This window comes from Protopterus annectens, chromosome 2.part2, assembly GCF_019279795.1.
Source record: "Protopterus annectens isolate FY-2018-M chromosome 2.part2, PAN1.0, whole genome shotgun sequence".
Lineage (NCBI taxonomy): Eukaryota > Metazoa > Chordata > Ceratodontiformes > Protopteridae > Protopterus > Protopterus annectens.
The window spans coordinates 908147759-908169387 of NC_056730.1; the positions used below are offsets into that span (position 1 = coordinate 908147759).

The 21629-nt window shown below is 43.8% G+C and overlaps 1 protein-coding gene across 8 annotated transcripts in view; it reads left to right on the plus strand.

Annotated features, from left to right (window-relative positions):
* The window catches only part of ZFYVE16 (zinc finger FYVE-type containing 16), a 3161611-nt gene that overhangs the window by 1174737 nt on the left and 1965245 nt on the right, over positions 1-21629 (plus strand). For all 8 annotated transcript variants that reach the window (XM_044064228.1, XM_044064221.1, XM_044064226.1 and 5 more), the window contains one exon: positions 2945-3096. In XM_044064228.1, the coding sequence (XP_043920163.1) occupies positions 2945-3096 (152 nt within the window). The remainder of the gene's footprint in view (positions 1-2944; positions 3097-21629) is intronic.

A 21629-nucleotide genomic window follows, 5' to 3' on the forward strand; every position in this document is an offset into this window, starting at 1 on the left:
CTGGTCAGCCTCACTGGTACCTGCAAATGCTTAAGTAAACTGCATGGCTTTTCCAATTTTGATTGTAGTCAGGTCTGTCCCTGTTGTTCATATTCTGTCCTCTTCACTGAAACAGAGTACCAGGAAAGTTAGTAAGTGGATAAGGTTTCCTCCAGGTGTTTGGACCCTTTCTGAGACCCTCTTGCATTGGTTATTAGATTTTTTTTTGCAGACTAGTTTCACAAGTGATCCAGATTCTCCCTCACTAAGGTGAAATTAGCAGCCATTTTGAGTTTTTGTTTAGAGCAGAATCAGACTTCTGTTGCTTCCTTAAAGATTTTCAGGGGGTTTCAGAAAGGAACCTTCCTTTTAAGACCCACAATCAGCGACCAGCACCCCCCCCCCCCAGGACGTTACTGTCATGCGTCAGACTTCCTGCCTCTACAGTAGATCTAAAATTTATTTCCATGTTGGAAAACTGTGTTTGGTGGCTGTTACATCTGCAAGGAGGATTTTGGAATTACAAGCCTTATTATATAAACATCCATATGTAGATTTTCCTAAGGACAAGAGTATCTTTGAGAACAAATTCCCACTTTCTCCCATAGGTGGCCTCTGAAAAGCCTTAATCTAACTATTAGTCTACCACTGTTTTCCCAAAAATTATTTAACAAAGGGGAATGTATCGTGCATTTGGTAGACATACATCATAAACTCTGGTTTTATTTACATAGGGCAACGGATATCAGGAAGTCTGATCAACTTTTCCTTGCTTTTTCAAAACTAAGTTTGGTCAAGGAGTTTCTTACTGCATTATCTTTGTGTATAAAAAAAATTGGTACTGACCTGACTTTACATGGCAAACTGAAGGCTCATTCTACCAGAGTGGTAGCTACTTTCACTGCTTGTATGGGGTGGGGTCTCTCTTAATGAGATTTGTGAGTTAGCTACTTGGTCTACTCTTCATACCTTTGTGTTGCACTACAGAGTTGTGTGTATAGTCCAGATCTTGTACATCTTTTGCTTCCTCCGTACTCAGGAATATGCTTCCATGATTCCACCCAGGTATTCGGCTGCTTGAGGATCTGTCTCAAAGGTTAAATCAGATGAATACAGACATCAGATACAAATATGTACAGACCGTAATGCTATGTCAGTTTTGTCTTGTTTTTGTCCAGTTCATCAACCCTCCCTACACCTACCTGCCTAAATTGTCACTTTTTAACGTCATTCAAACAGTTGGCTCTGATCAGGGGCCTTGTCCTTGGGCAGCCTTTTCTTGCTGCTGTTCATGATCTTACCATTATTGATCATTATGTCAAGTAAGTGTGTTCGTTTTTTTTGGGTAGAATCTTGCCATTTATAAGCAGGCAAACTCGAGTTGAGGTACTCAGGGGAACTGAAGGAATTATGGGTAGGGGAGGAGTCAAATTCCCTGGATCCAAGCTTCTGAGAAAACACCGAGGTTGGATCTGATAACCCAAAGGTTGAACCAAATGAAAACAAGACAGCACAGATCTAATGTTATGGTAAGTGCATAACTTTAGTTTTCTTCCCAGAACAAAAAATAAATAAATAACTATAAGAACTTTATAAACCCTAATTGTTCACAGGCAACTCCGATATTACTTGGACAGGATTACAAAAAAAAAAGCTTCAGGACTGCTGATCAACTGTTTATTTCTTATAAAGATAAACAAAAGAAAAAGGACAGTTTGTATTGGTTGTTCTCACCAGAAGAAGAAGCAAGCATAGCGTCAAGGTCCCATGTACCAGGGCTCTGCCTACTTCTGTGGCTGTTTGGAAAGGGGTGGATGTAGAAATGCACTAGAGGCAGCAGCTTGGTCTGTAAACATCTGTGCCAAGCACCATGAAGTCGATTCCTTATGTAGGACCAGATCAGGCTTTGTCAGGACTATTCTCCAGGGGTTCCTGGACTCTGATCCTTCTTCCTTTATTTCTAAGCTCTGGTATTTGTCCCATGTAGCTTAGGTTACTGCAACAGTGATCTAATGATGAACATTTTACGGTCATGTAAGTAAACTTACCATAAAAGTAGGTGTTTGAATAGATCACTGCTGAAGTAAGAACACCCTGCCCCCCCCCCCATCCCTCTCTTTTTTTGCTGTTTTTGTGCCAGGGTGTGGAATTTTTGTTTTACTTTTCATATCTGAAAGGGATTGATCCTCTGTCTTCTGTGGAAGGAAAGTTCTGAAGTTTTAGTGCACTAGCCACCGATTTATTTTTCTATTCTCCTCAAGGTGTATAGTGGCTAGGATGTGTTTAAGGTGCCCTAAAGCTTTGGAAGCTGGCTGGTTGGTCGATCTTTGGCTGGATGTCCCATATAATTCAAGCTACTTCTGCAGTGATTTATTCAAATATCTGCTGTTATGGTAAGTTTACTTAATGTATCAATACAGATTTTAGGGTTATCTAGTCTGCTTCCTTATATTGTAAAGGTTAAAAAGCATCACTGTGTTCATAGGCATCTTTATTTCACTGTCACAACAGTTATTACTTTTAATATGTTTCTTTTTGTAAGTTTTATTTATTTTGTGACTCTTTTTAGTTTCTTCGGGAATATTTGCACATGTACTCCTCTTGCAGCTCTTAAAAAAAAGAGGAGGGCATACAGTGCACCCCCCCATTTTGTCCTCCATAAACTGCAGCTGAGACTGCATCCATGAGCCCATAGGGTCCTCTAAATTCTTTAAAAATTCAAACATTGGGATCAATGTCCATCTCCATCTAATATGAATATTATGACTTCTGTAGCGATGATCTTCCTATTCAGACATATACTGCTGTGGTCAGTATATTCGCACATCTGTGCTTTTTATATATGGAAAAATATCAGTATGTGTAGTCTGTTGGAGGAGTATGCCTGTGTAACCTTTGAAGCCGAAATATGCTCTGTTTGTAAATATTATTCTTCACTGCACATCTTGACTTTCATTCTGGACAGGTTTATGTCTCAAAGAACAGAAGAGAGTTTGGTTTGCTGATGGTATTTTGCCAAATGGAGAAGTAGCGGATACAACAAAACTGACATCAGGAAGCAAGAAATCATCAGTGGACCTTAGTCCAGTCAGTCCTGTGCTACAAGAATCACAGATGGTAAGGGAAAATTGTCATCTCACTCTCTCTTTGTTTTAGGATTTGTTGTCATTTAACTGGAGACTTTACTGTATGCGCAATATATGAAGCACATTTTTCTTCCACTAATACTAATGTGTGAAATATATTCAACTCTGTCACTGCTGAAGAGTTTAGCAGTTTGTATCTGCTTTTCTTTTTATATTTTACTGGTATGGCATAACATTTTAGTCACAACATTGTCTTCTTTGGAGGCAATCCGTGTAGCACGAGGGCATTTTATTTTATTGACACCTTCCTTGGGCTGTGGGATATGCAGCCTGCTTCACTATGGGGGCCACACTACCTTCCCCTTTGCACATGCTCAATGAAGGCTGCTGTCAGTTTGCAGCTTATTGCACCGTACGCCCACCCCTAGGTCATGAGCATGCATCCTCTCTGTAGAACACTGCTGTGCCCCCTTTTCCATACCTACAGTGGGGACACCTAGTCTCCCTTCAAGCTCCACTAAGTGCCCATGCTGTTAATCAAGCTGTGCTGACTCATAGTCTGTGCTTTATCCCTGTATGCCAAAGGAGCCCATTCAGTTCTCTTTGCTGCAAGAAGGAATCCATTCAGTCCCATGTTGTCATTTGGGTCCTTTCCAGGTGACTTCCAGAGAGAAGGAAGTAGCCAATTTGGCAATATTTATTGACTCTAAAATTGTTATTTTGCTGTATTGTGATAGTTGATACTGGATTTGTCTTTGAGGTATGTTATTTCTCCTTCCATGTCACTGTTACAGTATTCTTTACAATAGGGATCCCCTGCCTAGGACAGCCTGATGTCCGGGCAGTATACCAAATCACTTCGGTGGTAATGGGTACGCTGTATGTCTCACACATGCTCCCTGCACACAGAGTAGGGCATAAAGTTGACATCCGGATATAGAATCCTCAGGACTTCTTTGCCACCAGTCTGTATACCATCTTTGATCACTGGTCTGAGCGCTCTTTCGCTGCTGGTTACCAAACTGCTTGCATATAAGTGCCCTGTTGGGGTGTTTTGATTTTTTTATCTTTGTTTTGTCATGTTCTGGTTGTTGATTTCTTGTCATCCAGAAAGGAAAAATGCTAGTGTGGGAGACAGTGTCCCCCTAAAGATAGTCTTTTGAGCAGTGTTTGTTCTGTTTAGTTGCTTCCCATGGCCATGTCTTGTGCAATTTGCCAGACTTTCATCCCTAAGAAGTTGCTTAGTTGGCTTTCTTCCGTAGCTGTTTACTTAGAAAGCCAACAATTTAAACTGTTGGCTAGAGACACTAAGGGAAGGATCTTCACAGACCGAGGATCAGCCATCTGCAAAGAATAGGCCCAAGAAAGCAGTTGTCTCTTGAGGCTACTGAAAGCCCGGAGGATAATACAGTTTCCTTGTCTGATTCCTCTGCTGTGACCTCTTTGGAGGCTTGCACAGGTCCGACTTCACACATGTCCCTGGAGGCCTTGCAGACGTCTGTCTCTTATGTAGAGGGGGGATCGCGGCTGATAATTACTGAAGGGCTTAGGGGTGCTCCTTAGATATCAGTGAAGGAAGAAGTTCCGACTGCAATAATAGTGTTCAGGGGTCAGAGCCTCCTAAGTTGTTTAAGGCTGATGCCCCTCTCAAAAAGAAGCAGAAAACTAAACGCATTTCTCCTGCTCTTAAAGATCTTCAGAGTGAATGGGAAAACTTCACGCAAGGCCTATTCAATGCCCTTATCGCTCTAAAGCCTTCACAGGGGGTTTCTGTTCCTCCTCCTCCTAAGTCTTATACTCTTAAGAAGCCTAGGGAACAGGATTCCTGGGAAGAAGATGTAGATTCTGATGGAGAATCCTTGAGTTATTCTTCTCATATTCCTTCTCCCTTGGATTGTGGTTATAAGCAAGAAGAGTCTTATCAGTCCTGACTCTCCTTTTGAGGAGATTTCTTTTGGTGACGCTATTTTCAGAATGATAGATATTTTCAAATGAGACTGCACTCAGTTGTCTGATGTTCACAAGAGATGCTATGAGCTTCTGCAGATGGAGTCTCCTAAGCCCTCTGCTGTCCCTCCTGATGTCCTTCAAGGATGCATCTGCAGTCATCACATATGGGTTGTCCTGCCTCAGGCAGCCCTTCGGTCGGCCGGATTCCAAAGTCTGGGTCCGGCGTCGGCTGATGTTGCACTTTTCCTGACGTCAGAGCGCCTGGGTATAAAAGCATCAGCCGACGCCATCTTCCTCAGTCTTTCTTGCCACGTGGTGCCCGAAGCAGAAGCAGTTTGCAAGTGCCGGTCGGCCAGCTCCTGTAATTCAGCTACCGAAGACTTCAAAAAGCTAAGTACCCTGTTGGGGACTCTTTCTTGCCTCAGCCGATGTCAGATAAAGTTAATAATTGTTTAACTTGTGGGAAACAAATACCTCATAAGGATTTCCACTCTTACTGCCTACCCTGTTTAGGCCCAGACCACGACGTCTCGGCCTGTTCAGCCTGTGCTTCCTTCAACCAACGCACTCTTAGACGTCGGGCGGAGTTTGCAGAGGAATTTTTTGGGGCTAGTTTTTCATATAAGATGCCGTCGGAGACTCCGACTTCTCATTTAGTTAAGAAACGGAAGGACAAGGGCCGACACACTCTGGCCGCGGTATCGGCTGAAACCACGGCCAGGCCTACCGCGAGTGTCTCGGTCTCTGCTGAAACCGAGTCCTTGGTACTTCCTATTACCGAAACCGCTCAACCGACTACCTCGGTCCCAGAGGCCCCGGCTGAGTCTGTTATTGAATTTCCAACAGAAACTGGTGTCCTGGAACCTTCTGATATCATTCCTTTAGACAAATCTACACCAGCACGTGGTGCAGCCAGGCCTCCTGTATCCATGCCCATTAAGGCATTCTCCAGGGCTAAAGCTGCTAAACTCTCAAAAGCTTTGCCTCCCAAGGTTATCCCTCAGGGACCCTCAACTGGTGCACAGATTCTAAACTTAGCAGAGGATCTTATCTCCTTAATTAGGGGCTCTCAACCTCATCCAGACAGGGGCTCTCAACCTCCTCCAGACAAAAGACCCAGGGATGAGACCTCTGATACCCACTCCTCAGATGAGGCCTCTGATGGCTGTACTCTCTCGGACCACCAGGAGGAGGCGTTTTCGGCCTACAAGGATTCTGATGCAGAGGAATCTATTGCCTCGGCCTCCCCTCCTGAAGAGTTTTCCTTTGGGGAGACATTACACAACATGAGAGAGCATTTCCAATGGCAGGGCCAGGAATTCTCTGATTCCAGGAAAAGATTAAGGACCTTTTTACATTTGCCTCAGCATAGGCCTTTAGCTATTCCTCCTGTTTTGAATGTCATTGATGATGTGTACTCTGACTCTAGCACAACCTCTGATTCTCTCCCTCCGGCTCCTGCCAAACCCGATAGGTACTACAGGGTCCCGGACTCGCATCTTTACCTTTACAAGGCCCACTCTGCTGATCCAGAAACTATTTCCCATGGCCCTAAAGGGGTTGCAGCTGCCACTGCTAAAAATTCCTCTCCCCTCTGAAAGGGAGTCCAGAGCTTTAGAGAGATGAATTAAAAAAGTGTATACTTCTGCTACTCTTTCTATGAGGGCATTAAATTGTCAGTTTCATATGATACAGTACCAAGAGTATTTGTTAGATGAATTGCATAAAAAACTGTCTTCACCTGACCCCCTAGACCGCAAGTCACTTCAGGATCTGGTACATAACTCACAACAGGTTAGCAACCATTTCTTGCAATGTGGTTATGGTGCATTGGAAGCTTCATGTAGGTCAGCTATGACTGGCTCAGTCATACGTAGGCATGCTTGGCTGAAGGAACAATCTCTGCCAGACCATGTTAAAGCAAAGCTGCTGGATGCTCCTCTGGAGAAGCAAAAGTTATTTGGCTCCACGGCTCAGGAGGTCCTAAAGAAATTTGAAGAAAAGGCAAAATCCATACAAACAGTCAAAGATTTTCTCGAAGTACAACCACCAAGATTCAGCAGGAATTGGCCTTCCAAGAATTGGTCCTTTCCAGACACAGAGAGGTTTCAGAGAGGCAAGAACAGGCGTGCCAGAGGTAGAGGGCAAGCTAGAGGCTCCTACAGAGGACGTCAATGGCAGCCTCCCAACCAGAGAGGTAATGCAGGACCTTCAACTGCTGCACAAGGATAGGCTCAATGACTTTACTTTGACACCGCCAACCAGGGCTCAATTGGAAGCACCTTTGGGCGGAAAGCTTTCTTTATTCTCAGAAAATTGGCACAGTATTACAAGGGACAAATGGACACTACAAATAATAGACAAAGGATACAGGTTTCATTTCCACACATTACCAAAAAGAAAGGGCATGCCAGACCTGCCACCGAATCAAAGGGCAGAGGCTTTGAAGCAAATTTCCAGCTTAATGCAAATGAAAGCTATAGAAAAGGTTCCTCTCACAGAACAAGGCCAAGGATTTTATTCCAGACTATTCCTTGTTCCAAGAAAAGAAAAACAATGGAGGCCTATTCTCGACTTGTCCGCACTGAATACTTATCTCATTGTGCCAAAGTTCAAAATGCTGACTCTACAGCAGCTCCTTCCCGTGCTGGGCAAGGGGTCTTTGCTGGTAACTCTAGACCTCAAGGAGGCATACCTGCATGTCCCTATCAGACAAAGTTGCAGAAGACCCCTCAGATTTCTTGCAGGGTCAGAGCATTATCAATTCTCAGCATTGCCCTTTGGCTTATCTACTGCGCCCAAAGTATTCACGAAATGCCTGGCATCAGTAATTGCACATTGCAGACTTCAGGGGATTCAAATATACCCATATCTGGACGACTGCCGTATACAAGCGGACAGCCAACAAACTTTGGTAAAACACTTGAATTGTGCCATCCACCTACTTCAGGCCTTGGGATATACAGTCAACTTTCACAAGTCAAGACTTGTTCCAGCCCAAAGAATAACCTTTCTGGGTGCAGATCTAGATACAACCACCCAAATGGCCTTCCTCACAGAAGAAAAACAAAATCAACTACCAGATTACTTCAAAAATCTGACAAGACAAACCCAGCTGACTGCAAGGAAAATCCTGCAGGCCCTGGGTTACATGGCTTCTTGCATCCTTCTGGTTCCGCAAGCAAGACTACATATGAGGAAACTACAAGGTACCTAAGGAGTTTATGGACTCAGCACAGTCACAGCCTGGAAACTTTTATACCACTCATTCCTTGCCTTCAAAAGGAATTTCTGATGTGGGCTCAAGCAAGCCAGTGAAACAGGGGTCTGCCTTTCAGCAAACCAATAGCCAGCCAAACCATTACAACAGACGCTTCAGACCACGGATGGGGAGCGCACATGGAGGGCAGATGCATTCAAGGTCTATGGTCACAAAAAGAGCTACGCATGCACATAAACCAAAAGGAAATGCTGGCAGTGATACATGCAGTCGAAGCCTTCAAACCCTTTCTGCATCATGGCCATCTGCTAATAAGGACAGACAACACCACGGTTATGTGGTACATAAACAAGCAAGGAGGCACCCATTCCTATCCTCTTTGCAGGCTGGCAGTGAATCTATGGGAACTTTCCTTGAAACTCAATATACAGCTACAATCCCAGTTTGTGCCAGGGAAAGACAATATACTGGCGGACAGCTTAAGCAGAAATACCATGGATGCACACGAATGGATGCTGCACCCAGACATCCTTATACAGATAACACAATCATGGGGGAGACCGGACTTAGATCTTTTTGCCTCCCCCCACAATCATCAACTGAAGAAATTCTGCTCAAGGGCATACCACCTACAAGCATGGAAAGTGGACGCCCTCTCTTTCAGCTGGAGAACTCTTAACAGTGTATGCATTTCCACCTCTCCCATTAATGACCAAGGTTTTACTGAAGATCAGGACAGAGCAGCCAAAAGTGATTCTGATAGTTCCGGACTGGCCAAGACAGCACTGGTACCCACTGTTAAAGAGCCTGTCACGCACGAAACCATGGCTTCTTCCTCTATGGCCATTTCTACTGACACAGCACAATTACAAGACTCTGCATTCCAACCTGAAAACCTTGCAACTAACAGCCTGGAAAATACCTTGACTCCTCCTCAGGACAAGCTATCCCAGAGAGTGAAATATATTAGGGAAGCTCGCCGGCCTTCCACAAGAAAGGCATATTCAGCAAAATAGAAAAGATTTCACATTTGGAACACCACAAAGGGCCTAGACGTGACAGTGATGAACATGGCACATATCCTGGAATACTTGGCAGAAATGTTCCACAATGATCTGTCTTACTCTTCCATTAAAATTCATGCTTCAGCAATTTCAGCAGAGTACAATACTGATCCACCTGTCTTCTCTCATCCTCTCCTAAGACAGTTTCTAAGAGGAATCAAAAACATCAGTCCTCCAAGGAAACCACTTCTACCTACTTGGGACCTTAACTTTGTGTTGGAAAAACTAACACTGCCTACCTTTGAACCAGCAGCATCTGCAGAACTACAGTTCCTGTCTTGGAAGACTGCTTTCCTTCTGGCCATAACCTCAGCAAGAAGAGTATCTGAGTTACAGGCCCTTATGGCAGTACAGCCATTTCTTATTTTTCATCAGGACAGAGTTTCATTGAGAACCAATCCTACATTTATGCCAAAGGTGGTATCAAGGGTTTCATTAAATCAAGCTATTCACTTGCCTACCTTCTTTCCAAATCCACAAAACAAAGGGGAGAAACTTCTGCACACCCTGGACATACACAGACAGTTGCGCTACTACTTGGACAGAACTAAAGGTTACAGAAAAACTGACCAGCTGCTGGTAGCATATGCTGCTGGTACACAAGGAAAAGCAATTTCCAAACAGACAATTTCAAAATGGATTGGGAATTGCATTCGTTTTTGTTACTCCTTTCATGGAAAGACTGTGCCAGCTAACATTAGACCTCATTCCACGAGAGCCACAGCCACCTCCACAGCCTTCTTAAGAGGGGTGGCTACCAAGGACATTTTAGAAGCTGCTACATGGAGCTCCGTGCATACATTTGCCAAGCATTACAATTTACCTTTATATTCCAGATCCAGAGCAGGCTTTGCTACGGCAGTCCTGCAGGGCATTTTAGCTACACCATCCTTTACATAGTTCCTCCACCCCAGATTGGCTATGGTATTCTACCCATATGTGATGACTGCAGATGCATCCTTGAAGGACATAGTACAGTTTTGTACCTACCATAAATGTAGATGTCCGATAGGTATGCATCTGCAGTCAGGTTTACCCTCCCTCCTTCCACTCTGTGGTATTTCTTGGGTACTTACCCCTCTTATAGCTAGCTGGGGTGATCTATTATGGTGTATTTGTTTTTATATTATTGTGCATGTTTGGATTTTTAAATGCATCTCTCCAAATTTAGCCTTCCTTAGAGGGCACCTGGCATCTGGGGCAAGAAAAACTGAGGAAGATGGCGTTGGCTGATGCTTTTATACCCCAGGTGCTCTGACGTCTGGGAAAGTGCGCCATCAGCCGACGCCGGACCCAGACTTTGGAATCCGGCCGACCGAAGGGCTGCCTGAGGCAGGACAACCCATATGTGATGACTGCAGATGCATACCTGTCGGACATCTACATTTATGGTAGGTACAAAACTGTACTTTCTTGCTGCCTTGCTGGATGCATTTTCCACTGCTTCTCAGGCTTCTGATTCCCATCCCCCTGTTCACCAAAAAACTGACAGGTTTTATAAAATACCTGATGATTGTAATATTCTTTAAGTGCCCTTCAGCTTACCCATCTGTGGCATCAGTGGCCTCTGATAAACCCTGTAAATTGTTGCCTTCTACAAAATAGCTTCCCTCTGGCAAGAACAGGAAAACCATGGAGAGGCTCGGTAAGAAAGTGTATACTTTTGCTACCTGGCATTTAGAGCTGTGAACTGTCAGACGCACATGACCAGGTATGTTTTGGCTCTTCTCTTTCAGGCTGTTCAGGCTACTTCAGATCTTTCTGATTATGAGGGGAAGGCCTCTGCTCTTTCCTTGATAGGGACTTCTTCCCAGGTTGCTCACCATTCCATTAAATGCAGTTATGATGCAGCTGATGCTTTGTCTAGGGCTACTGCTTTTGGTGTTCTTGGCTCAGACTTCAGCCTTTCCCTGATGGTTTTAAGGCTGAACTGATGTATGCTCCTCTGGATGATAAGCATTTGTTCGGTACTGCTGCTGCAGAGTTAAGTCACTGCAGGAAAAGTGTAAGGCCTTACAGGTACTGAAGCATATTTTTGTTTCACCTGTTCCCAAATTTCAAGCCTGCATTTGTTAGAAGACTATTCCCCAAAGGTGAGAAGGGCTCCTCCTGCTAAGGCTACCCAAACTACTACTGCTGAGAAGCCTCCTTTTCCTGACAAACCAGGTGCTGTATGACTATCCTGTTGTTCTCAGTTACATCCCGCTTTCTTGACATCTTTCCCTGTTTCCTTCCTCTTTGGTTAAACATCACTAAAGACTCCTGTGTTCTTTCCATAATTCTTTCCATAATTCGCTAGGGTTATTACATGGCTTGGAAATCCCACCTCCCCTATTTTGGGCATTCTTCAGCCTCCTCAGGAACAACTGACTTTTTCAGAGGTGCTTCAGGGCCTTGTTAGCTCAAGGAACAATTCAAGAGGCTCCAGACTCCTCAGAAGGGAAAGAAGGCTCCTGGAGACCCATTCTGGATCTTTCAAAAGTAAAAACTTATTTTAAGGTTTCTTCCTTTTGGATGCACTCTCTTCAGACTTTGTTTCCTCTCTTACTTCGTTTTTCTAGTTTTCCTGGATCTGACGGATGATTATCCACCTATTCCCATTCATCCCCTTTTCAGGAAGTTTTTACATTTCTATTGGTTCCTGGCATTTTCAGTTTTCTGCTTTCCCCTTTGCCCTCTCTACTGCCCCATGGGTCTTCATCAAGCACCTAGCCCATGTGATGCTTTCTGTAATTTAAGAGGTATACAGGAAGTCTTTCCTAACCTGGAAGACTTGGTCACTCGGGCCTCTTCTCTAGAGGTTTTACTTCAGCATCTACACTTTACTGTTTCTGTAAATTTCCAAAAATCATTCCTGACTCCACAGGATCATGTTCTGGGTTGCAGGCTCCAGACTTCTAATGCTGGCATCCCTGCCTCTCCTAAGGCTTTAACTCTGATTGTTTTCTTTCAATCTCTTCTTCCTCTAGCTTCAGTTACAGCCACAGAATTTCTAAGGGCTCTGGGTTACATGGCTTTTACCATTTTTATACTTCCTCTGGCCAAGCTCCATATGAGAAAGCACCAGTGGCTTCTAAAGTCAGTTTGGCTTCGACAGTCTCATCCTTTAGATTTTGTAGTCCCTCTTCTTCCATGCCTCAAGCTGGAACTTCAGTGGTGGATCCCCCAGTTGTCCCTCAACCCGGGGCTTCCTTTTCAACCTCCAGTACCCTCTCGGGAGCTATTCACAGATGCCTCTGACGTGGGATGGGGGGCCTCCTTCGGTCCTCCTGAAAGTGCAGAAACTTTGGTCTCTCCGACAAAAGAAAGATCACAAGTGTCAAAAAGATGAGTGCGCTTCTTTTGGCTGTTCAGGCTTTTCATTCTCTCTTCATTCCCAGGGCCTATCAAAATTCTCACAGACAGCACCACAGCAATGAGGTATATCAACAAGCAAGGGGGATGTGGTCTTATCTTCTATGCAGATCAGCTCTTCAGGTTTGGGATCTGGCTGTCCAGCATCAGGTGGCCCATTAGGCAGTTTACATTTCCTTGGATCAGAATGTAGTCGCAGATTGTCTGAGCAGGTCTATATCACAGTCCGAACAAGTTTGTGCTTCACAGGGATGTGTTTCTGGAGACTGTCCACCAGTAGAGTACTCCTCAAATACATGTATTTGCTTTCCCTCTGAACAGACATCTTCCTCTCTTTTGTGTCAAGAGTCTCATGTCCTCTGGCCTAGAAGGTGGACGCCCTGTCTTTTTTTTTTGGAAGGGGATGTTTCTTTATGCCTTTCTTCCCCTTCCTCTCATTCCAAAGGTCCTGTTCAAAATGAAACAGGATGCTCCCATAATCTTGTTGGTAATTCCCTTTTGGCCCAGACAGCATTGTTTCCCTCTTTATTGTATTTAGCCAAGGGCAATTATCACAAGTTACCTCACATTGTGGACATACTCACACAAGATGAGGAGTCTCTCATCTGTCCACTCTTCATCTGACGTTGTGGATGATAGGGTTTTGATCCCTTCTGAGGATGAGTTGCAGGTCGTGTAGGAGGCCAGGAAACCCACTACTAGAAAATATTTTGTCCAAGTGGAAGAGGTTTTCTGTTTGCTATCTTTTTCATAACCTGGATCCACTTACTGTGGATGTTCTTTTGGATGTTCTTCATTCCACATTGCTGCAGTCCTAACTATTGGGTAGTCCGCTGTCCAGTCGGCTCAGTCTTTTGCCACATGGTCCGATGCAGAAGCAATTTTGCGAGTGCAGGTTGGCGTTCTGAAAGTTTCTGAAGTCAGAGTTTCAGACCGAATCAAAGTTCATATTTTGGTTTTTCTTGCCTCAGTATTTAACCGGATGTCAGAAAAAGTGAATAACTGTATTTCTTGTGGGAAACAGATACCTCATAGGGATTACCATACTTTGTGTATACCTTGTTTAGGGCCTGAGTTGTTGGATGCCGCTCTTGTGCTAGATTTAACAAACGCACTATTAAGAGAAGGTTAGACTGTGCCAGGTTAGTGTTTGGGAAGCGTTGTAATTATAAAATGCCGTCGGGTGCTCCGACGCCCTTCGCTAAAAAAAAAGCAAAGAAGCGCAGCAGCAAGGGTGGAGGATCCGACAGTCCCAGACGCCGTTCTTTGAAGGCTCAGTGGAGCGGGAGGTTTTGCCAGGTGTTTCTTTGGAGTCTCAGGGAGAGACTTTACTGTTACAGGATGTATCCTCTCAGGAAGTAGGCCAGGCTGAGGGGACTTCTCAGGTGGCTGTTCTTCCCTCTCTTCCTAAGGTGGTTAGAGCCTCCTTCAGTTTCCAAGGCTTCTTTGAGGGGCAGGCCAAGTTTAGCTTCAGTGGGGGTTTCTCCTAGTGCTTCAGGATCTTTGCCTAAGAAACATATGCTTAAAATGGCAGAGGATTTGATTACTATGATAAGGGGTTCTATGCCCCTCCTGATAAGAGGCCTAGGGTGGAACCTGAGTTTGAGAGTTTTGAGCAATGCTCGAGGCTTGGGCTTACTGAAGACTTGCAGGAGTACCCTCCTTATTCTGATTCTGATGTGGATGATTCTACTCCTTCTGCTTCTCCTCCTGAGGATTTTTCATTTTCAGAGACTCTGCATTCCATGAGGGAGCATTTTAAATGGGAAGGTCAAGATTTCTCTGATTCCAGGAAAAGGCTTAGGAATTCTTGTTTTTACAGCATAGGCCAGCATAGCTATACCTCCTGTTTTGAACGTGGTGGAAGATGTGTTTGCAGAGGCTTCCCTGAATCCTGATTCTTTGCCTCCTGCCCCAGTTAAAGATAGGTATTATAGGGTGCCTGAAGCTCATAAGTATCTTTTAAGAGTCCTAGGGCAGTCTCAGGGCCTAAAGGTGTGAGGGCCTCAGTTGTTAAAATCCTGTCCCTCCTGATAAAGAGGCAAGGGCTTTGGATAGATGGGGAAAGAAAGTGTATACTTCTTCCACTTTAGCCATGATGAATTGTCAGTTTCACATGTTAAAATATCAGAATTATCTTCTTTCACAGTTGAAATCTAAGGTGGATGCTCTGGCTGAAGGTATTGAGTGTAAAGAGTTGCAGGATTTAGTTCATGTGTCTGAACAGGTGGGTAAACATTCCTTGCAGTGTGGTTTTGATGCTGTGCAGGCCTCCTCCAGGGTGGCTGCCACTGGTTCTGTTCTTAGGCACGCCTGGCTGAGAGATCAGAATTTAGCTGAGCATGTTAAGACAAGGATTTTGGATGCTCCTTTACAGTCTGATGTGTTGTTTGGTTCGCCTGTGGAAGCAGTTTTGAAGAAAATGGAGGACAAGGCTAAGTCTATGCAAACTGTTAAAGATTTTTGCAGGTGCAGCCTCCAAGTTTAGTAGAAATTGGCCTACTAAGGGATGGACTTATCCTGCTTATGATTCCCAGTCTAGGGGTAGGTCTAGACGGCAGAGCTCATGGTTCTTTTACGCCTAGGGCAGTGAGTTCCCCTGCTCAGACTTCTGGTGAGGGCAGGGGTCAGTCCTTTCGTAAGCAGACCCAATGACCTGCCTTTTCAGCTGCCAGTACGTTCTCGCCTGGCAGCACCTTTGGGAGGAAGGCTGTCTCTTTTCAAAGAAAATTGGGATTTAATTAGCCAAGACAGATGGGTTCTGGATATTATTCACCACGGTTACAGGTTTTATTTCCATACCTTGCCTCCTTTCAAAGGCATGCCAGACATTCCTCCTCTTCAAAGAACAGAGGCTCACAAGCAAATTTCTCTGTTGCTCCAAATAGGGGCCATTCAGTCAGTTCCTGTGCCGGAAAGGGGCCTAGGATTTTATTCTCGCCTGTTCCTAGTACCAAAGAAGGGGAACACGTGGAGACCGATTCTGGATTTATCTATCCTCAACACTTATCTGGACATTCCCAAGTTCAAAATGTTGACGTTACAACAGCTTTTACCTCTGCTGGGCAAAGATCACTGGATGGTAACTTTAGATCTCAAGGAAGCTTACCTTCATGTGCCAATAAGACTAAGTTGCAGGAAGTATCTGCGTTTGAGCTGGAAATTCTCATTATCAGTTCTCTGCATTGCCCTTTGGCTTATCTACTGCCCAGAGTATTCACAAAGGTTCTGGCTCCAGTGATAGCTTACTTCAGGCTAAAAGGAATCCAAATCTATCCTTACTTGGACGACTGCCTGATTCTGGCTCAAGAAAAGGAAGATCTTCTACAGCATCTGGAATTTGTCATAGCAGTGCTAAGATGCCTAGGGTATTCTGTGAACGAAATAAAGTCCAGTCTAGTACCCTCTCAAGACATGTGCTTTCTGGGTGTGAGACTGAATACAGCAGCCCAGATGGCCTTTTTAACCCCGGACAAACAAAAGAATCTTTCCAGTTACTTCCATCATCTATCTCTTCAGTCCGGGCTGACTGCAAGGACAGTCCTTCAAGCCTTAGGGTTCATGGCATCTTGTATTCTGGTGCTTCCCAATGCCAAACTGCATATGAGGAAGCTACAATGGTATCTAAAACATCTGTGGACACAGCACTGCCAGGATTTGGACACTGTCATTCAAATAATACCTTGCATTCAAAAGGAATTTTTGTGGTGGGCTCAGGAATGTCACCTAAACAAGGGACTCTCTGTGACCCGGCCAGAGGCAAGTCAGTTTCTAACGACAGATGCCTCAGATATTGCTTGGGGAGCTCATCTAAATGGAAAGTGGATACAAGACAAGTGGCCTGCCAGACTACAGCATCTACATATCAACATGAAAGAGATGTTAGCAGTTCAGTTTGCATTAATTGCTTTTAAGGAGTTACTTCTTCCAGGGCAGGTGTTGATTCTAACAGACAACACAACTGTCATGTGGTACATCAACAAATAAGGGAGAACACATTCTTACCCATTGTGCAGACAAGCAATGATTTTATGGGAGACTGCGCTCAGTCTGCAACTAACTCTTCAGGCAAGGTTTCTGCCGGGAGCACAGAACTCCTTAGCAGATGTATTAAGCAGACAAATCATGGATCCCCACGAGTGGAAACTGGATCTTCATGTATTTCAAAAATTGACAGTGTCATGGGGAACTCCAGACATAGATCTGTTCGCTTCTCCACTAAACCACCAGCTGCCAAACTTTTGCACGAAGGGATTTCATCACACAGCTTGGAAAGTGGATGCTCTTTCTTTCAGTGGGAAAAATCTTCATGTGTATGCTTTTCCACCTCTGCCTCTTCTTCCAAAGGTGCTTCTAAAGGTCAGACAAGACAAGCCAAGGATGATTTTAATAGCTCCAGATTGGCCTCGGCAGCACTGGTACCCATTACTGAGGAGTCTGGTAAGGAAGCCTCCATGGCCTTTACCCTTGATTCCACACCTGTTGTCTCAGAGGGACGGTCATCTGCTCAATGTCAAGCTTCACTCTCTACATCTAACAGCCTGGCATATTCTGTTTTGAAAGACAGCAGGTCTCAGCTTCCTCAACAAGTTTTAAATGTGATTATGGAAGCCAGAAGACCTAGTACAAGGAAAGTGTACGCAGAAAAATGGGAGAGATTTTTATTTTGGAGTGCAGCAAACAATTTGGAGATTTCTGAGCCAAATTTGAGTGTGGCTCTTCAATATCTTACTGAGTTACTGGACAAAGGTTTGTCTTTCTCTTCCATTAAGATTCATGCTGCAGCAATTTCAGCTCACTATGATTGTGACCCACCATTGTTTTCGCATCCTTTGTTCAAGCAATTTCTTAGAGGGCAAAGAATATAAGACCCCGAGCTCCTACTCCTGCTTGGGATCTCAATTTTGTGTTGGAGAAACTTACTCTACAACCTTTTGAGACTGCTGAATTGAAATACTTGTCATGGAAGACTGCTTTTTGTTGGCCATTACTTCTGCAAGAAGGGTTTCTGAGTTGCAGGCCCTTATGGCAGTGGAGCCTTTTGATTTTTCATAAGGATAGGGTATCTTTTAATCCTTCCTTTATGCCTAAGGTGGTTTCTAGTGTGGCTTTAAACCAAACTATTCATTTGCCTACCTTTTATGCAGATCCCCAAAATAAAGGGGAAAAGATTTTGCACACTTTAGATGTACACAGGCTATTGCGTTATTATTTGAGCAGGACTAAGGATTTTAGGCAGTCTCAGCAGTTGTTTGTTTCTTTTGCTTTGAGTTCAAAGGGCAAGCCTGTGTCAAAACAAACTATTTCTAGGTGGATTGGGTGTTGCATTACATTTTGTTATTCCCATCATGGCAAGGAGATTCCAGCTGGGATTAGGCCTCATTCCACTAGGGCTACTGCCACTTCCACAGCATTTCTAAGGGGTGGCAACTAAGGATATTTTGGAGGCAGCTACTTGGAGTTCAGTGCATACTTTCTCTAAGCATTATCACCTTCCTCTCTACTCTAAGTCTAGGGCTGGTTTTGCCACAGCTATTTTGCAAGGCATGTTGTCAGTTCCTGCTTCCTTATGATTTGCCAGCCTCCCTTACCTCTGCTTTGGGATTCTACCCAATAGTTAGGACTGCAGCAATGTGGAATGAAGAACATAGTACAGTTTTGTACCTACCATAAATGTAGATGTTCGAGGATCCACATTGCTGCAGTCCAATTCCTCTCCCCTCCTTCCCTCTGTGTTTAGGGGTGGTTGTGTAGGTGAGGTTATATTCTGCTAATTTTGTATATATTGTACATATTTTTTTTGGTGCAGGTATTTTGGGAGTTTTTGGTTTTTGGCCTTATCTTTTCAGGGTCTTCTGACATCTGGGGCAAGAAAAGACTGAGGATATGGCGTCGGTCATCGACTGGACAGCGGACTACCCAATAGTTAGGACTGCAGCAATGTGGATCCTCGAACATCTACATTTATGGTATTTACAAAACTGTACTTTCTCTCTTATTTGTGTGAATTGCCCAGTGCTGGGTTGGCATATTCTTCTGATCTGATGTTATCCTTTTCATTCTTCCTCACTGATGGATTATGGATCCGATCCTCTGATCTGACTCTGCTGCATTTTCCAGACTTTAGATCGTAGTCTCGTGCTCCTTCCTCTTCCCGTAATAGCCTACTCTACCTCTAACACCTCAGATCTCATTTGCTGCTGTTGTGGTAAGACGGAAGATTTCTAAGTCTCAAGCTGTAAGGAAATTTTTTATGGTTTATTTAAAATCTGTTCCTTGTTCCTCCCTCTCTCTGTGAATATATATTTTTTGTTACTTGGCTTTTAGTGATGGTTTTCATTTTCGTAGTTCTGGTTTCCCGCATAGTAGTTGTATAGCCTTAGTTTGTGGTTGGCTGACTCGGTGCTTGCACTTACCTTTGGAATGTACTTTTTACATAGATGCTTCTCCTCCTTAACAATGCAGGAACCATTGCCGTTAAGCTTAGCTCTCTCTCCCCTTTTTCTCTGGTCAAGCTGTTTTTTTTTCTGTCCTTCAGCCTGTTACATTAGACTTACTCCTGTTGGATTGTTTGCTTCCATTGTAGTTTTTTGGGTCTTTCTGCTACACTGCATTTTGCCTTGGCAGTCTTTTCTCCTCTCCTCCTAGAGTTTGTGGTGTATCATTTTGCTAAGGATTTGAAGTCTGTGGTGACGGTCGTTTGAGTTTTGGACTTTCTCGTTCGGTAATATGTTCTAGCATAAATCTTTTTTTTTTTCTGGCAAGAGGGAGATTGGCATAATAGTTAAGTTATTTGCCTTACATACGCAAGGTGCAGGGTTTGTTTCATTAGGGACAGTGCTTCGTGACAGCTTGATACAGATCTGTCCGTCAGAACTTCTCTCTCTCTCTCCTTCATGGCTTATGAAAACATCTCTCAACTTTGCAAATGTTTGCCTTGTAATTTTGGTCTGTTTATATATTTTTTTTTCTGGCAAGTAGGTTGTAAATCATAGATGGCTGAAATCAGTAGATAATGACAGATGTTTTATTTTTAGATTCAGTCTAATGCAAAACCTGTTATTTTATGAACTTTCTAAGCTGTAAGAGCAAATTTGCTTATGGTTTTGTCCAGGTATCTTGCTCTGAGCGGTTGAGAAGCATGCCTCCAGTTTCTGGCTGCAAGAACAGTTGAGTGATTTTATTGTGCTCTCTCACACCTCACATGGTTCCTTTAAGGGCTCACACCCCCTTCAAAAGAAAGAAAAGAGGTTGATGGATAAAATAATGGAACCAGTTTACAGGACTTTGGATCCTAGTTTTGGTTACAAATATATCTCCTCCAGGTCCAAAAGCCTCCTCAGATCTGTCAGGTTTGGTCTGATCAGGTACTTCAGCTTATTTAAATTTCATTGGATCCAAGTTATTCGGATCCAATATGCTGCACTTTTTTTTCCCTGAAGCTAGTTTACAACTGAGGCAAAATTTTCATTGTATCCAAGAGACCTAGATCCGACTTACTGCAGTCTCCTAGTTTATAAACAACCCAGAGAAAAGATCTTTTCCCGGATCTGATACCTTCAAATACAGAGCTTTTGAGTGATAGCATGCTTCTTTGGATCCAAGACTTCCCTCGAAGTGGGCAGTAGCAGTGTGTTTGTTTATTTCCAGTGGTCCTTTAGGCGTGAAGATTGACACAGATGCTGCTGTTTATTTTTTGTATATTATTTTTTCCAAACTTGTAAAGACACTTGTTGAGACAAGTCCATGGTTTGTAGATTGTCTTCTGTGTATCAGGCTTTGGGCAAAATTCTTGAGCACTGCTTTGAGCTGTGCAGACAAGCCCTCTGGGACTGACTTCCCGACACTGCCTAGATGGAGTTTGGGTATTTCCTCATATTTTTATGGTTTTAAAGTTAAAAAAAAAAAAATACTTCGGATCCTGACTTCTCTTTGTTTCCAGTCTGTCTAACTGATGGTTTCTTTGTCTGATCCCAAGCCTAGGATCCAACAGGCAAGTGTCAGTCACTTCTTGGATCAGAACACTCTTCACATCCAAGCTATTAAGTCAGTGCAGTTTCTAACAAAGCTTCTTCGGTTCCTAAGCCTAGGATCCGACGGGTAAGTCTCAGGCAATCCTCAACATGAATATGTTTTCCCCTTACAGCTAGGATTCTGGAACTAACCTTGCTTTCCTTCCTTGAAGACTTTGGCTTGCTGCCCATTCTCTCCAATTACTTGCTTCTCTCTCAGTACTAAAAGTGCCCAAAGTTACAGCTAGGGTTCTGGAACTAACCTTGCTTTCCTTCCTTGAAGACTTTGGCTTGCTGCCCATTCTCTCCAATTACTTGCTTCTCTCACAAAACTAAAAGTGCCCAAAGTTGCACTGTCTAGATGGCCATTACGGGCCATTCCACTAGATCCATGGCTACACGATAAGTGTAAGATACATGCAGGCCAATGCTCTATCCCAGATAATAAATACAGTACTGGTCTACAACAATACCCCTTGGGTCTTTTTCTGTACTTCCTTTCATACTTCACAAACGGGGTTCTTTCAGGAGGTGTAGTGGTGCCTTGACTTCTCAGAGTTGAACCCAGTTGAACTTTTTGCCTGTTCAGCACTCTGGTGGCACCATGGATGTGCCTGCTGAATTTGCTTGCCTGTTTTCAGGATGCAAGCATTCTTAGAAGGCTAGATGTCCTCAGGTAAACGGCAAATGTTGGAGTTCTGATGGGGAAGAGAAAGGTAAGTGAGAACACATTTTCTGGGCGTGTAATGAGTTGGCATACTTTAAATATTCCCTGTAGACTGCTGTTTCAGCGATACTGGGTGAGCAAATTGGTGTAACTAAGAAAATGATTTTTTGAGCTATGATACAGAATCAGAATCGCCTAGACATAATTGGACCTTGCCGAGTCTTATTATGGTGGTTGCCAAAAAACAATTAGTAGAAAATGGAAATCAAAGTCTAATCCAACTTTACTAGAAGTAGT